This window comes from Lepisma saccharinum, chromosome 8 (genome assembly GCF_977018435.1).
Source record: "Lepisma saccharinum chromosome 8, izLepSacc3.1, whole genome shotgun sequence".
NCBI classification, from domain to species: Eukaryota; Metazoa; Arthropoda; class Insecta; order Zygentoma; family Lepismatidae; genus Lepisma; species Lepisma saccharinum.
In genome coordinates this window covers 51,897,286-51,916,411 of record NC_139236.1, presented here as the reverse complement: position 1 = coordinate 51,916,411, position 19,126 = coordinate 51,897,286, and the positions used below count along the sequence as shown (strand labels likewise).

Here is a 19,126-nt window from a genome sequence, read left to right as displayed (position 1 = left end):
ACAGTCCTTGCATGAGGTTGATTTACTTCAAGAAAGGCTACAAGGATGAACTCATGAGCATCTTTTAAAAAAAGAATCACTAAAATAAATGTTTTAAACATCAGTCATATTTAATAGGTCAAGAAATGTCTCCAAAAGGGCAATCTTGCCTTTTGAGGATGTTTCAAATTTTGCAAAATTTGCTAAAACAGTTGTGTTGTCAAACAAAAAGAGGGCGTGGAGGTGTGTGAGGCAGCTCGGGATATTTGTTTGGCGACCAGGGTGGAAGGATATCAACAGTTGATACCTCCACAAACCTCCCAGTACTTGTCATCCAATATCAACCCCACCTCAACAAAATCAGACATACCCCATGTTCCCTCCTTCCCGACAAGGTCAGGAATTGTTTTCAAATTACACTCTCCCCCCCAAAACTTCAAAACATCCTGGTTCACCATATCCATCCAGCCCACAACCAACTCACTCCCGTTCACAAATGCAACCACCCCTGGTGAAAACCTGCCACTGGCAAATTCATCCTGTACCCCAAAGGAACCTGCCACACCGCTAACCTAATTTATATCCTGCAATATCTGTGGAGGCTTCTACCTGTGTGAAACATTCACAGCCCTCAACCTCAGAATCAACCACCACCACTCCTCCACCTAAAACCTGTACTTCACTGTTGCCGTGCATAGCAACTACCACAATATCACCTTCAACGACTGCTTCCAGTCATTACTCCAATCAATCAACACTTCAGTATGTAAAAGATCAGAGAGGGTCTACATATCAGCCATGAGTGCAACAACCACCCCTGGCGTGAACAAGCCCAACCAGTAATGTTCCTCATCCCCACCTCCATTACTACCATTTGCCCCCCTCCAACATCCCACTCACACCACCAACAGTTTTCGAGAGGCCTGGCTAAGAGAACCACATTTTTTGTACCATCCACAACTTAGTTTCTGGACCTGACTAGCCTGCAGGTCACATTTTTGCTTCCGCCACATTACTTACTTCTTTTCAACACCTGAATTTGAATTTTTCCTGTTCTGTTGAGAGTTTCTTTCACTTGTTATATACACATATGTAATAATTAGGGATGGGCAGATGGAGAGGTTAGGTTATTTACAGAAATATCAGACTGGTAAAATAATATGCAATTTTACCAATGAATTGGCACACCTATATGGGGCAGTACCGATAAAGAGAGTACAGATTAACATGTTCCATCACTAACATGTATCACCTGTGGATATTGGGATGCTAGATGCATCATTTACACCAACCACAGTGGTGGAGTAGTCAGTGTATTGCAGTTTGAAGGCATAGTTCATAGGTTAGACTTCTGGCCAAACGTGTGATCGACTAATTGGCCATTTCGTCATCACAATTAACCCAAGTGGTACAGTGTGTCCCACTCGTAAGGGGCCCTGGAAAAAGTGTTATAAAAATCTAAATAAAAGAGGATATGAAACCAAATTTGTATATGACATACCTTTATGTTTGAGAAATGAAGGTAGATTAAAAGAAGTGCTGGAAGTGACCTTCCCCCACCTGTATACACAGTTCAACACGGCACTGCATGTTCATGAATGTTTTCACGTACCTCGTCGCTGAAAGGCCAGGGATATTGCAGTACACGTGGTACAGTGATGAAGCATGGTTCCACTTGTCAGGATACGTGAACTCACAGAACACATGTTTATGGAGTAGTGACAACCAGCATGCAATCGTTGAGGAACCCCTTCATTCACAGTAGGTGGGCATGTTCTGTGCATTATCACAGCGGAGCATCATTGGGCCAATTTTTTTGACACTACTGTCAACAGTGATGTGTACCAGGTATTGTTTCATGACTTTGTGAACCAGTTGGATGACGAGGAACTGACACTTGGCTGGTACCAGCAAGATGGGGCAACATGCCACACGTCTGACGCGAGTATGGCTGCGGTGCAATAATTTTTTTCTGACCGATTGATTTTGAAAGGATTATGGCCCCCAAGGTCACTGGACTTGACCCCCCTGACTTTTTTCTGTGGGGTCACCTTAAAGGTAGTGTGTACAAGAACAAACCATGCACCATCGACGAGTTACGTGAGAACATCCGCCGTGAAATCCAGGCAGTCACGCCGAATACTCTGGCAGCAACATTCACGAACATGCAGCGTCGTGTTGAACTGTGTATACAGGTGGTCACTTCCAGCACTTCTTGTAATGTACCTTCATTTCTCAACCATAAAGGTATGTCATGTACAAATTTGGTTTCATATCCTCTTTTATTAAAATTTTTATAACACTTTTTCCGGGGCCCCTTACAAGTGGGACACCCTGTAGAAAAGCAATGAAAAATAACAAACAGAACGAACGTAAACACATTACTTACTTATATGAATTTTCTTCGTATTTTCCAGCTCTCTTCATTTCTTGCCCTGGTGATGGCACGTCAGTAATCTTCACTCCCGACTGGGTAGTCGGAGCTACTGTTGTGAAAGGTGTGTTGGTATAGATCGGAGGAGTCGGCTGCATGAACGGCAACGAAGGCAAAGTTGGCATGCTATAGAGCATTGCCTTAGCCAACATGAACTGCTGAATTTCGATTTCTCGTTTCTGGCGTTCCAGGTACTGCACCATGTTAAGCACTGGATTAGCAGCCGCCAGGAAAACAGACGAACTTGCAGGTGGTGCATTGAATGTGGGAGGTACATGGTTTGCATGAGCAGGCGCTGGTTGCGTGTTTGATGGAGGTATCACATGCTTCACATTGGCTTGGTTTGTTTGGGAAACTAGAGAGTTCAAAGAGTTGACTTCCTGCAAATTCTCCGTTGCAATCACCGTGTCTGTGCTTGTTGTGCTCTGCATTTTTTGATGAAACCCTGGTGGTGGTGGTGGTATCTTATGAGTTTTTTGTTGCATCTGCTGCATCAAAGCTGGTGCAGATCCTTCCGAGTCCGGGGTGGTATTTCCGGAAGAGGAAGATGCATTTTGTGAACATGGATTACACGATGAGCTATCCTCGTCAACCTGAAACACAAAAGAGACATGTAAACTTTTAAAAAAAAGTGTATATATAAAATTAATCAACTATGCGAACTTTAGGAAAGCACATTATAATAGCAAAAACTCTTTGGGGTATTTTAAACGTCAAATACGAGGCCTGGTCTGTCCAAAAATAACCCAAATTTTTAAAACAGTGCCTCAATATGACAACACATGTTACTATGCTAATGTTGTCCCACAGTGCAATTCTTTATTATTTTTTCATAATTTGCACTACTCCATACTGTTTTGTTTCTGATTTACCTCTGTTTAGGTGAGGTTATGAATGACTGAATTGTGTATCTGCTTTATGCAGATAGGTTAATCAGGATTAGACCTACAGTTTAAAGTGGGATCCAAACCATTGTGTGTCTCCACTGGGTATTGAATCCCATCAGTCATGTTGGGAGCAATGCATAATCTGTATTGTGATTATCACTGACAAATAAAATTGGGCAGAATATCCATGATGTAATGAAGATTATGTTGAATGTGTGAATGCTACGGTGTTGATTGAGTGATTTGTTGTTTTAACCTTTTGCATCCCGAGCATCTCAATCGAGATCCTATAGCATGCTCGTAGTTTTAACGCTATAATGTCACTATTTTTGGCTGGATTTGCGATTTTCTTCTTTTACATGAAAGTTAACACACATATTAAACAATTATGACTCTCGCACGTCTTGGTGTCGTACAAAAAAGGTGGGAAAATGTCAGCTTCCTCACAAAGGAAAAAGAATTCCGACAAACAAAGGCCAGATTTGTTAGCAACTCTTTTCTTCCACCACTGGAAACTAGACGGGTGAAAAGTTTGCTTCTTGGTATCCAAGGTCACAAGGAATGTCGCCACAAGGGGGGGGGGGAGAGGGGTTGAGGAAAACTGCGCTTTTACATAGAAAAGTTCTAAAGCAAGACTAAAACAGGTCTTTGTTGCCAAGCATATGTTTTTCAAGTTGCTGCAATGTGACCTGCAATGTCTAAAAATAGAAAGGCGCTGCAGATGCAAGAAAGGGGAAGATTTGGTGTACTTTCGTCACCCCTTTCATGGCTATCGCTCTGCACTTACGTACATTCTGAGAGTCAGTGGCGCAGACATGTCGTTTTGGGGGTACAAGTCGTGTTCCTAAAACCCTAGCGATTATTTCCATGTGAACTGTTACAATGTCTTATACTATTTGTCGGGGTGAGGGGTTCGAAACCCCTATTTTTTTCAAAAAAATTCTTCAATTTTCAGGTTCATCCCCCTCCCTCCATATATACGCCGAATGTGCATAAATTTTATATAGTCCGAATCTATGGTTCATTCCGAGTAAAACAATATATCATTTGTCTGTCTACGGCAACTAGCGTCTGATCTACAGTTGGGTAACAGTTTCATAGATCGGAGACACCTTAAAATCGCATATTTTGTGTTTCGCATGGTTCGTACTTACCAATTGTGTATTGCTAAACATAGTTGAAGGTGCCATTATGCTTTTTACACCAAAACAAACTCACATTCTGAGTGCTTTTTTTTTTATTATTCATTTCTTCGCTTCCGGAACAACACACAATATGGTGGGCACATCTTGACTCATGTTGTGGGTATGCAGTGTTTCAACCTTCACCACCGAAAAATACCTACTATCGTGTTCGTCACCGGTGGAAATTATACATTATGCACGTGTAACTGACAGATAGCCCCACGAACTATACACAGATAGCCCCACAAACAATTCTGATAAGGTTAGGTTAGGTTTGGTTACGTTAGGCAAGCATAGTAAAAAAAAAGGGGGGGTTGAAACACTGATAGGGGCTTACATCATCAAACGTAAGCAGTATTCGGTTGTCGTAGGGCAAGCAAATGAAAGCAATGGCAATTGTGCGTCGGTGAGATATTTCTCTTGAAAAATACATGATTTCCCGGTCAAATATATTTCACGATGAAAGAAAATACCTAGACGAACGTTGTAAACCTTGGAGAAACTTATATCCGTAAGTAGTTTCTTGTGTAAAATTGAACAAATGTGTCTCCGATGTATGAAACTGTTACCCTACAGTTGTTTGAAGGTAACTATGCATTTTGTTGAAATTAGAGACTTGAGTCAGTGGCACGAAGACTTGGGCTACAAGTAGTGTTCTATTGATCATATGATAATAGTGCAATTATTTTCTTGTTCCCAACACTCCAGCGATTATTTCCATGTGTATTGTGTACTTTTTGTCGGGGTGGGGGGTTCAAAAATTTTGGAATTTTTGGTTTCCTCCCCCTCACCCCATATATATGCCAAATGTGCATAAATTTTATATAGTCCAAATGTATGGTTCATTCCGAGTAAAAACGATATATCATTTGTCTGATCAATTAGAGTCTGATCTACAGTCATTTTTATAATACTCGCATTTTGATGAAAATCGACTCGGGCAGCAAGGGGTTACATGCGAAAGAGGCTCGGGTGGCTAAAGGCTTCTTTTGCCACTTTTGGATAATTTGCAAAGATGATGATAAGTGATGATATGACCTACAGTTTAACGTAGGATGCAAACCACTATGTGTCTCCACCGGATATTGAACCCTAGACCCCTTGATTACAAGGTGATGACGCTATCACTGCACTATCGGGGAGGCACACTGACTGTTGACTGTCCATGAAATAGCAGACGTTTTTGATGTAATAAAACCTAAACATTTATCAGGTTGCTGTGAAATTGGTGCCACCATTAAGAACTAATCAGCAAAAAGGCTATCGTGCTCAAATCAATCAAGAGTGTTTGCTTCTGTATAAGGAAGGCAACAAATTTCCTGAAGAATATCACAAGTGTTGAGACATGGGTTTATGGTACTAAAAATAATGCATAGTTATTGTAGTGGATGAGAAAATCTTCCTCATCTTATAGACACTGAGCACAATCTCTCAACAAAAAACATTGACATAACAAATGGAGAAATTAATGTTAAAAAATCACAATGTGTGGTAGCAGAGTAACACTGGCATGCATTTTCAAAGTTTGGTTTCTTTTGGGCAGACCGTTTGTTACACCATAATATATTACACCTTATCACTGAAATAAGAACAACCATGAGATATGCTTATATTTCATGACACTTCTACATTCAAGATACCATAAGTCAAAAAATAATATGAAATATGTAATTTCCCATTTCTGTCACATACCTGTGTGTTTGTCATTTACTTCAATAATTTGATTCCTTGTGCATGCAGCAATATGAAAGATGCCAAAAATGATGAAAAAGTAGAGAATATGTTTCCCCCTTATCTGGTGGTGACAATTGAGTGTAGCTGGTTTCTATGATGGAGTGTTTATAGTGTAAAGATGTCAGAGATCCAAAGTCCAAATTCTAGAAATGGCTGTTCCATTATCTATTTCACCAGCTCAGAGGCAAGTGCATTAAGTGGTTCACTTTCAATCTTGCCACTGAAGTTCTCCGTTTCAAGTTATAGCTTGGGTGGGCATGGGTGTTATTTGTAGGTGTTCCTTCATCAATTTTATCTAATAATCACTCATGATATCACAATTAACCAGAGTGGCAGAATAGAAACATAAAATAACATATAAATGCAAAATGCATCAATTAAATTATTCATCCTCACTGCAATTAATGAGGAAATTTTTCTAAAATAACATGCTATACAAATATAACTATAATAATATGTATGGTTTTATTTATACTCATAATATATAGACGAAAATTAGGTTGGAAAAATGGGAGAAGTGTCAATACCAATGGTAACTATATTAAATAGGTAAAAGTCAAATATGTCAAAATATTTTTTTAATGAGGCCAATATTTGTAATTTGGTATCATCATCATCCTTCATAGTTTCCTGCCTCTGGCTGGGTCACCACCCTGAAAATATATTTCATATAGGCAATATTGACGAAAGGGGCGTGGAACTAAAATTATAATTTAACTCATGAAATAAGGTATGGAATTTAACTCAAGAAATAAAGTACGTAATAAAAATGTAATTTAACTCAAGAAATAAGGCATGTAATTAAAAATGTAATTTAACTCATGAAATAAGGTATGTAATTTAACTCAAGAAATAAGGTACATAATAAAAATGTAATTTAACTCAAGAAATAGGGCGTGTAATTAAAAATGTAATTTAACTCAAGAAATAAGGCAAGCAATTAAATATGTAATTTAACTCATGAAATAAGGTATGTAATTTAACTCAAGAAATAAGGTACGTAATAAAAACGTCATGTAACTCAAGAAATAAGGCATGTAATTAAACTCAAGAAATAAGGCATGTAATTAAACTCAAGAAATAAGGTAAATTGCTCCCCTGTGCATAGCACCATGCCATGAAGGCGTATAGGGGGTGTGGGGGTAACGCCCCACACTTTCTTGATCTGGTTGTTGTTGGGGGTGATGTGATCAGCATCATGCCCCTGACCACCTTTACCCCCCAGGGTTCCCCCCAGGTACCCATGTTATTCGACGCTGGGTGGGCGCCGGGGCCGCCTCCATCGTTAGAAAAGTTCCCAGATTTGAAACGGCCGGGGATCGAACCTGGGACCTTGAGCATGGTAGTCAGACGCGTTACCGACAGAGACACCGCCAAGTAATTAAAAATGTAATTTAACTCAAGAAATAAGGTATATAATTAAAATGTAATTTAACTCAAGAAATAAGGTAAATAATAAAAATGTAATTTAACCTTTTGGATCCCAAGCGTCTCGATCGAGATACCCAAATGTAACCCTCACGGTCCCAAGCGTCTCGATCGAGATGCTGTGTCAAGGTTGTAGTTTTTACGTTATAACTTTTCTATTTTTGGATAGAATTTTGATTTTTCTTTTTTATATTGTTCCTAACGCATGTATTTAACAGAAATGTTTCTTGCACCTTTTTTTTCTTCATGAAAATGGAGGTGAAAAGGTGGGGAAAGGGACTTCTCTTTTGCGTCTCTTTTCAAGGGAAAAGATAAATTTCAAACATTTCAACAATTTTTTAAAATAATTTTTGGGAGTTTTCTCCCTTCCCCCTCCACATATACACCAAATTTGCATAAATTTTGCATTTTGACATTTTTTTGGGGGGAGGGGCGGGGGAAACACCATTTTTTTAAGAAAAGTATTTTTGGGGGGATTTCCCCCCTTTCCCCCTCCATATGTATGCCGAATGTGCATAAATTATATATCGTCTGAATCTGTGATTCATTCTGCGTACTACGGTATATCTTTAATATCTCTAGGCCATTTAGTTTCTGAGCTATAGTCATTTCAAGGTACCGCTGCATTTTGAAGCTTGAATCAGTGGCGTGCCCACCATTCCTTTTGGGGTTACAACTCAAGTTATATTTGTCACATGACAATGATGCAAATATTTTTCTGTTTCTTACATGCCAGCGATAATTTCTATGTGCATTTTGAACTTTTCATATCCTTTTTTTCGGGGGGAGGGGGCAGGGGGCGAAACCCCATTTTTTTAAAAAAAAGTATTTTCAGGGGATTTCCCCCTTTCCCCCCCTTATACACGCCGAATGTGCATAAATTATATATCGTCTGAATCTGTGATTCATTCTGTGTACAACGGTATATAGTTCATATCTCCAGGGTAAATAGTCTCTGAGCTAAAGTAATTTCAAGGTATCACTGCATTTTGAAGCTTGAATCACCATTCCTTTTGGGGGGTACAACTCAAGTTACATTGGTCATATGATGATAATACAAATATTCTTGTGTTCCTTACATGTCAGCGATCATTTCCATGTGCATGTCGACACTGTCATGTACTTTTTTTCGGGGGGCGGGAGGGGGCAAAACCCCATTTTTTTAAAAAAAAAGTATTTTCAGGGGATTTCCCCCTCCATATATATACCGAATTTGCATAAATTTCATATAGTCTGAATCTCTGGTTCATTCCGCGTACAATGGTATATCACTCATCTCTCTAGAGCAATTAGTCTCCGATCTACACTCATTTAATTGAAACTCTGCATTTTGCTCAAAATCGGCTCGGAACCGTGAAGCTTACTTGTGAAAATGGCCTTGGGACTCAAAAGGTTAACTCAAGAAATAAAGCATGTAATTTAATTATGCATAGTTTACACATGAAAATTAAACTAGTCCCTCTAAGAATTAACTCTTTGCTCTGCATGCCAAAACTGAAGATGCATTTACAGGCATGTATGCATGAAAGCCAAAAGGTCAGCAAATCAGTTCCTACATTGCCACAGGTTTCTATCCTATTGACAGCCTAGGACGTATGCATGGTTGTCTAAGATTCCATCAACATGCCAAGAATAGAATGCATATAATTTTGTGTAACATGAAAGTAAAGATTTTATTTCCTTTGTTAGTGTGTACATTCAATGTAACATATCATGTCAAGATTTGAGGAAAAGAGTGCTGAATGCATAAAACAATGTAGTAAACAAAAACACATTTTACCTCAGAGATGGGAGCAGAACAGTGTTTTGTTTAGTACTGCCTGGTGATGATGGAGGGTGCACATGATTGCTCCTAATGTTATTTGATGGACAGTGATGTGTTCTGTGACTGTCACGGATTGATCTGATGATAGCTAAGTTGTCTGGTGATTGCTGCCTTAGTGATGAACAAACACATTGGGAGTCCTGTTTAAATTCCAGCTGAAAGTTCAGAGTTTGAATTCTAGTTCGGGCATGAATTTAATTGCTTTTTCTCCCATTTAACTCATCAATTGCCCTCATTATTGCAAATTAGCCTAAAAATGTGTGAGGGAAAATTATATAGTATTTTGTTCTATTGGGAACATGAAAATTGAATGTAAAAATGCAGGAAAATGTACAACTGGGGTTCACTGTACTAGTTTTATCATTGATATGCTGTTTATCTATTTTTTAATCAACAATATAAGTGTTTATTTGGGATCGTGTGATGTATTGTGTACATTTAAAGAAGTATAAATACATTCTTGCATTCTAAAAATTTACGTGGGAGGTGAGTTTCTTAAAAAAATAAATTGTTTAATTACACCAGCGTTGTCACCACTTTTGTCTGTAATTAAATATATTTTGTTAATCATTGGAGGAGGCTGGTATGTATTCAACAATGCTGCTATCAAAGTGCCATGCAAAAAGTATTGCAGAAGTTTTTCTACTCTTCCTACTTTTAAGAATATCATCTTACATACAGGTGGGCTTTTTCTCAGGTTCGGGGAGTGATGGGTGCCATGCAACACAGCTCCCTAACTAGGTTTCTCATGAGTTTGATCCAGTTTTTCTGCACTTCTATGGACATGTATTCGAATATATCTCTCTATCTTAACCAATTTATCTCTTTATCTTAACCTCCAGATTGATCATGATGATGTTAGTTCAGATGTGCATAATGTTTAGTGTTTACAGTGAAGCCTCAATTTTAAGTTTCCCAAGGGACTGAGCTGAAAAACTTAAAATGGAGGAAAATTTTATAACATATTGCTGTGTTGAGACTATCAAGATTAAATGTACACTGTAATGCAGCAAATGTAAAATCTGGAAACTTAAAAAATCGGGATTCCACTGTATGTGTTTTGTGTTAATGCCTAGGGTGAGATATCTTTGCATGTGTATTTGGTGCAGTAAAGTCATTCCATGTCAAATCGACCAATTTCAGAAAAAAATCCAGGTCATAGTTTTGGATTTGGATGAAATTTGGCATACAGGTTTAATCATGTCTGGAAGGTTTGTATTCCAAATATTAGGTTTCTCCGAGGAATAGTTCTAGAGTTATATAGCCTGCGTAACAGAAAATGTGACTCAGATCTGAGAAATGAGCCCCATTTAATTTCAGGACTCAATAACTTTGGAACTACTGATCACAGGTAGGTACCATCACCCTCTTTTAGCTGTGGTACTCATATATTTAATTTTCCATTCCTTTTCTGAAATGAAAGGGTGTCCTATGACTTTTCTCACCCTGTTAATGTGTGTCTAAAGAACTGTAAATAATCATCTACTTTCTTTTTAGTGATTTTTTGCAAGGTTAAGCCCAATTTTGTGGTTGTTACATAAAAGTGGTCATCTGTTCCAATACATGTTTTTAAACCTTAAATGACAGGAAGTGACAAATATCACTTAGTTTTTTCTGACTTTTGGAGCATAGAGCGACTCGGGCAATGTTTGGAGATACGTATTTTGAGTGCTACACAAAGAGCCTTGAAGCATCCCATTAGTAGGATATTTTTTTTTGGGGGGGGGGTGCAATTTCCACACTCTGAGAGATAACAATTTTGGAATTTGGAGGTTCCCGTTAAAAAATTAAGGCTATTACATTGGAAAATAATTTTCAAAGGAAGTATCATCAGTAAGTGTGCAATTCTTTCTACGAGAATGAAATATATATCGGGCAATACATATGTATTGTTTTGAACACTCATGTCCTGGCGTTGCCTGCGTGGGGGCCAGAAGAAACAAAATTTTGTAAAAAAAAAAGAGATTTTTTAACTTTCATCTTCTTCTTCTATTTGGTGTGAAAATTGCTTTTCTTCTTCTTCTTCTTTTTCTTCAAAAATAGGCATGTAGTGTAGACTGTACTGAAAGAAACTAGCTAAAATTTGTAACTCTAGCATTCATAGTTACTGAGAGATAAATCTTTATTTCAAACCTTGCACAATTTTAAACTTCCCACTGAAAACATGATCGGTGTTTAAAGGGTCTACCTTTACTGTGCACTAGTGCCTTGCAAAATAAGTTGAAATTTTGACACACATTAGAGGAAGGTCTGATTAGATATCACTTGTCGCTTTTGTGCTACACCATTTAAAAAATCTGCCATTTTCTGGTGATTTTTCAATTTCTTGCAGATTCAGCCACATATAATATGGATTGGGTGATAGATATGGAGACAACATATGGCTCACATCAGAGTTACTAGAAAAAATAATGTTATCATCATGGGTCGATTACAGTTCTAACAGCAGGCACAAAAAAATATGCATTTCTTGACACTTAAGGCTCTTTAAGGCATATTTTGGGGTATTTCATTGGCTTAAGTAATCAAACTGAGGGTATTTTGATGCAATAAACATGTTCCTTGGTTTGTAGCTGGTTTGGTGTGTAAACATCACTATGCTGTGATCAATTGTTCACAAGTTATTGAGTCCTGAAGTTATCTCTGGGGCTCATTTGTCACATTTTCTGTTGCACACGACCATCTTCCACAGGCTACAACTCTAGAACTATTACTCAGAGAAACTTAATATTTGGAATATAAGCCTTCCAGACATGATTGAACTGAACCTGTATACCAAATTTTATCACAATCAAAAACTATGACCTGGTCAATCTGACGTGGAATGACCGAATATGTATATAAACATGTGTGTGACAGCAAATGGGGAAAATTTTCATCATGACATGTATAAATTCTTGAACCCTTATTGCAAGTGCCGGAAAAATGAAAGTGCATGCGACAGAAACCTTGCTAAATGACACTGCCATGTGGCATCCGCCACTCTCCTGAACCTAAAAGAAAAACAACCCTGTACTTCTTCTTTAACAGAAGATTGAGTGGAAAAAATTCAGAACTAATGTACAAAAAAAGGCTTACGGCTTAAATGGGTATTCAACTCTGTTAACATAGTTTCTAATCCTGCCAGTCTCCCACTTCTGGCACCTCAGTATTTATTGTGATCTGTGCACAGTTCAATTCACATCCTCAAATCAGGACAACTTCACTTATTTTAATCATGGAGGAAAAAAATGTCATAGTGCCAGGTCTGGTGTGTAAGGGGGATATGACATCTTGTTTCTAACCAACAAAATAACAGAAACAAAGTGTCAGCATGTTCTTTCACTTAACTTTTACCTGCAACTCTTGCACAACAAACTTGCAACACTACTGCATAAAAAATAACCTCTTACAACGAAAGGTGGATGAAGATGTAGAAAATGGAATGAGATAAAATAATGTTTTATCAGCACCTTCAACTAGCTGCATGAAAATGTATATTTGATCGTTAATCTTAAGAGGTGCCATTTGGTTTTCTGTAGCTTCACCTTCACCACTGTTCTTTGCTTGTGTATGCAGTTTTATACATCTTGATGCATCAATAGGTAATAAGTGTGAGCTTGGGTGGAAATTTCATTCCACACAGGTAATTAGGTATGGTTTATTTGATCTTTGTTACTTAGCATTCATTTACTGCCATTTTTGGATATCACAACAATGTGGATGAGTGATGATATGAAGAAATTGATGAAAGGGCACTCACAAACAACACCCAGGCAAGGAACCTGGGACTTCTGGCATCGTAGAACACTGTGCTAACTACTTTGCCATGAAGGTCAGCTAATTTTGTTACATATTTTTTTGCAGTGATGATAGCGTCGTTATTTTGACAAAGTTTGTTAGGCTATAATGACTTGGATCACGAGATCTAGTTTAAAATAGGATCCGAACCACTCTGCACCCATGCTGGGAAGTAAACCAGCTGCCTTTTACTACAAGGTAATACAATCAACCTCTACACTACCACATAGATCCAAATGTAAATGCTTTTAGTGATATACAGTGGACCCTGATTTTACATTTTCCTGCATTATATGTACATTCAATCTTGATGGTCTGAATATAGTAAAATGTTACAAAAGTTTCCTTGATTTTACATTATCCCACATTTTAAGTTTTTTCAGCTGGGGCCCCTGTAAAAAAAAAGGTAAAATCGAGGTTCCACTGTATTTAATTTTAGTGTTCCTCTGTGTGGCCATTTGTTAGCTAAGATTACTAAGTAAAATTAACCCAACGAAAGGGATGGAATTCTATGTTTGTTTCTTAGTATTCCATAAGAAGACATTTTTCATGAGGAAAAAGACTGTGCAAGTTACCAGAATACAGACTAAGTGAGATAAAAATATGACTATTTTCAGATTCAAACAAAAGTTGCTTAACAAGTTTCTTGAGCACCTATTCTTTGAAATGAGCCATGGCTGATCCTTTTACCTGTAATGTATCAGTCAGTGTTGCTATAAAAAATAAAAAATAAAAAACTAGCTCTTTTAATTTCGGAATGAGGATATATATCACAAATCTGTCACAGTCATATAAACAGGACATCACAGATAGAATATTCTTACTTCCAATGTGAATTTGAGAAGCATTAGAAAATTTTGCAATTTTTATGCATTAGTCTTGGCATATAATAATCCTGCTAATCTGTGCTAGGGGATTGTTTCAATTGACTTAAACTGAAGATCAACCTTAAAGTTTAGATGGACCTCTGCTAATGCCAGGGCAGCTGTTTTCAAAATTTCAACTCTGTTCAAAAACTGCTATGATATTCCAAATTCTGAAAAATTACATTTGTTTAGAATTTTTTTTTAGAGTATTCACATGAATCTTCATGTGGTTTGATTATGGTGTTGTCCAGGGGTGCCTACAAGGTGGGATTATGACGCACACTGCGAAATCGAGATTTTGGGGGGGATTTAATCCATTAAATGAAGAAAAGTAAGTGTTTAAGGGCATTATCGAAAAGGGGGGGAGGGGTATCCTACTCTTACATACTAGGCCTTAATTGACACCTGGGGGGATTCTGAATTAAACGTTTGGGGGGGGGGGGGCAGTTTCAAACTCTAGGCCTTAGATTATGGCAGGTGTTTTAGTTAGAGGGAGTTTAACATTAAATTGAGGTAGGCATCCAATTTGTGTATATCACTATTGTATTAGACTGTTGCGGACATTCTGGTGTGGAACTGAGAATTAATTTTTTGGAGGAGGTAATATCCACTCTTCAATATCAACAGTAAGTCTAAAATTGGCATGGAAATGTTGGTGGTAGGATTGAGTACTAAATTTAAAGAGGGGAAATATGAAACACTTGGTAAAGTATTAAATCTTGGATTGTGAAAGAGTTTCTGTGAAGAGAGAGTTCGAACATTAAATTTTGGAGACTGTATTTAGCGAAGGTGCCAAAAGAGAGGCTGGAAAAGACTAAATATCTCGACATCCTAAGAAAGTATTGACATCGCATTAAATTAATATTCTTGAAAGCCTGCAAAGAAATGGATGTAAAAATTTTGTTGCTCGCTTTGCTAACAATGATGTGTTACGAGGATGTGTGTTTGGCACTTTACTGAGGTGAATGTGACATTTAATATTATAGCTGCATTACAAAACATAATTGATATTCATTAATAACATCACTTCGTAAAATATAATGCTAAGTGTTGGTATACTGCTAAATTTTAAGCGGTGCATCAATTGTAACAAAAAGCTAAGAAAAAGTTAATTTCGGTAGACACACTGTCATAGTTAAATATTTTGTAGGCACTGCGATATGGTTTGAGGGCACGAATGATATAATTTGGGGGGCACATGATATGATTTTGGGGGGGATGCGCCATTGGCCTGGGGGGCACCCCTGGTATTGTCTAGGTATTATTAGGGGCATGCATATTTGGTTTTTGACAAAAGAACGAAATTTGAAAAAACACATTGTAGTATTAATTTTTCATGTGTTTGAAAGGTGTGAGATGCATTTTGTGACCATGTTTTGTCACGAAATAATGCAAAATGAACTCTTAAACACGAGATTCAGGGTTTATTCACCGACGCAACACCTTCCGAGGTCTGAAGTATCCTGAGAGTTATGCAATTCCCGTAAAAGTTATTAATTCTGCTGTTAATATTGGAGGAGCAAAAATGAACTCCTTTACACAGAAATAAACTTAATACTCTGATAACTACATAAATGTGCTATTAGAAGTGAAATGTTAATTCTGTGGAATAGTGTGTAGTTTTTAAATCAAATTTAGGATTATATTCAAAATTTTAAACCCAAAATGTCTTTTTATATACCACTTTTCATCCAATTTTTCACAGCTATAACACCGGTATTTTATTTTACTTACCGCTTTTGAACCCGAAATTGACTCAGTTTTTGTACCGAAATTTTGCTTTTTTATTTACCAAAAATATGTGCCTCTAGGTATTATCAATAGTTTAACAGACTTATGTAACCACGAAACTATTGAGAATATCTAAGGAACAGCAAAAGCAAATCACATGAAGATGCACGTGAATGCTCCATAATTTGTCCCAGTTATCTCTGGAGCAAGGCTGCACATAGTGGCCAGAGAAGGGCGAAAAATCGAGTGGGCAGAGTGAAGCAGTACACGCTGCTGTGAAAGCTGGAAACTGCAGTTGCTTTCCTCACCTCCACTCAACCCCGTTTCCTCTCACATGTTCATTGATGGAGCGATCTCGCGTCACTACTTGTGCAGACTTGTTTTTGTTTGTTTGCTCCAGATATATCTGTGACAGAGTATAGAAGAAATTCTAAGCAGATGTAATTCTTCAGATTTTGGAATATCATAGCAGTTTTTTGAAAGAAGTGGAAATTTTGAAAACAGCTGCTCTGTCATCTGCAATAAGTCCAGCCAAGTGTTAATATTATACATATATAAATCACAATGGAAGAAAACAGTTAACACTTATCACAATATGAAAAGTTTGATATTTCACAGTTTCACTTTGTGTTATGTTTACCATTTACTTCCATTTTGATATCTTCCTCGTTATTTATACATTCTTCATAAAGTTAATTCCAGTTTAAGCTGATATAAGGACTATAGCTACAGTTTAAGGTGGGATTAAAACTAATGTAATGTGCCTCCACCAAGAATCGAACCAGGGACCCCTGATTACAAAGTGACAGCACGGGCAATAAACCATTAGGAAGGTCTTCTACGTTATAAAAAAGTTCACAGTTTTCAATAATTATTATTTAGGATTTCACGGCACAATGTTATCATGCAAATTATCTGTTACCAATGTGAAGTGGCTTACTATACACATGTACTGGAAACTCAACTACTTTCTTCTTCAAATATATTCCTCAGTAGTAGAACTCCCAATCCATGGTGTAACACTTTACACACTGCAACACTTGCATAGGGGAGGAGAGGTGAGAGGTGGAAGACGTTGACTTTGAAGTGTGATGATCCTCAAGAGGCGCTGTCATCGTGCTCTAACCATTAGTGTGCTTTTGAGCTCTGTAGGAAGTGGGTGCTGTGTGGTGACGGTGGCGGAATCATGCATGGTGGAAATATTTAGCAATGTGTGAACCTCAAATTCCTGGTGAAATTGAACAACACAGTGTCTTCAATTACTACAGGAGGTGTACGGGGACAATACCATGTAATGTACATGCATCATTGAATGGTACAAAAGGAGGGGAAGGACAAGGTGGAAGACGATGAACATGACCTGTGCCATCAAAAACCGTGGAAATATCCAGAAAATCAGTGAATTCGGTGTGGTCATGATTGATTGGGTGTCGTAGGGTCAAACACTCAGCACTACTACATCGAGGTTTTGACTTGACGAGAATGTGTGCGGAAGAAACTGCCGGATCTCTGAAAGAACACCACCTGTATGATGCATCAGCTTAATGCAAGAGTCCACTACACCCAGTCTATGAAATGGGTTTTGGCTAATAAACGCATTCCAGCGCTTGATCATCCTCCATACTCTTCGGATTTAGCCATGTGATTTCTTTCTTTTCCCGAAGGTAAAAACTGCCTTGAAGGGAGTGGTGGTGGAGGTGGTGAAGGTGAAAATGGCAGAGTTGCTGAACAAAGTGAAAACTACAAAACAACACTGTTTTGAATAGTGGCAAACGTGTACAGTTGTAGCAAGTTACCCCATTTGCTGTTCTACACATTTGGAAAATGTCTCTTCACAATTCTGGCTATAGTTTGAAGGATTTCTCCAATTATATTATTGATTGTAGTAGTGATGCTAATCTTCAGTTCCATAGTGGGTCACGACTGAACATTGTGTTCTTAAACTAAGTCCACAGCAAGAAGTGTAGATTTGCTAGGTCCGAGGCCTGCCTGCCACAATCTTTTTGAAACTATCCTCTTTGTAAAGGCATAGCCTTAGTGAATATAGCAACATGGTAAGATGCACTGTCTTGCTGCAGCCAGCATTCGTGCTCATCCTTCCAGTAGGGATACGAGATAGGTGACTAATTTTGGACAGAGTGAAAAAGACTCTGCTCATCTACTGTGGATGCTGAGAGTTTTCAGTGAGTTGTCATTATGATACAAGCAATAGTTAATGGGTTGTTACAACCAAGATATGTCCATGACTACATCTATCGACATTTCATATAAGGCATCATCCTGAAATTATGCATAAAAAAATAGCAATCCTGGCACGTAACTGCACCATATAAACATGCTCTAAGGAGCAATAGTAGACACTTATTTATGTCAGCAACTTCACAGTTGGCTAAGAACATCTGCCAACTGGTGACTATATCCATAAGTAATGCAGCACAAATTACTTGTACTGGGAACTAACGTGCTACATTTTTAGCCTGAACACTCTATAGTTGTTCTCTGCCAAGCTGCAGAGTGGGAGAGAGGAACTATTGCTATTGCTATCCAATGTTCGCAAATTCTCTCTCAATGTGTTGTGCCTGAGAAAATGCTTCCTTGTAATATCTATTGTATTTTTATAAGTTTGGAGAAATTTATAGTTTTTGAAAGCAAGTATAAATTATCTTAAATGGATAGTATTCATAGCGTTTCATCATTACATATTATCTAAGGCCTGGTTTGTGCTGTTACAGCTCTTAACAAAACATGAAGCTTGTTTTGAATATCATAACAATGTAAAAAAAATTATCAAGCAGTAAAAACCAGATACATGTAAGTGGAACCATGATTTTATGTTTTTCAGGGGCCCAAGACAATAAAACTTAAAATGCAGGAAAAATGTAAAATTTGGGAAACTGAGTTCTACCGTATACATTACTTTGTTTTGTAATAAGTTGTAATGAAAGTTAGCCATTTTCATAATTACATTTCTAAACGTAACATAAAAGCAGAATACTTTAATATTAAAAATGTGCCAACATGATGTTTCGGAGCACATCTGTGCATGTACCCAAAATGAAATTATGGGTGTTATATGGTGAACCTATATCCAAGAGTACTGCATAAAAATTACATTGTGAAATTGGTTATGTTAGAGATATACAAAATGAAGCAATATGGGGACATCAGATAAAAAAAAAAAATATGGAACTACTTTAAAAATGAAATTTTTACCTTTAGAGGAAGAGTGGTATACATGTTTTAACACCTCCACGTGATAGCAATCAACACATTATTTC

General features: G+C 37.6%; 1 protein-coding gene across 1 annotated transcript in view; it reads right to left on the bottom strand.

Moving 5' to 3' along the window:
• The window catches only part of tej (tejas), a 125,503-nt gene that overhangs the window by 18,525 nt on the left and 87,852 nt on the right, over window positions 1-19,126 (bottom strand). Inside the window, exon 12 of the mRNA XM_083126642.1 lies at window positions 2,369-3,006. Within this exon, the coding sequence (XP_082982768.1) occupies window positions 2,369-3,006 (638 nt within the window). The remainder of the gene's footprint in view (window positions 1-2,368; window positions 3,007-19,126) is intronic.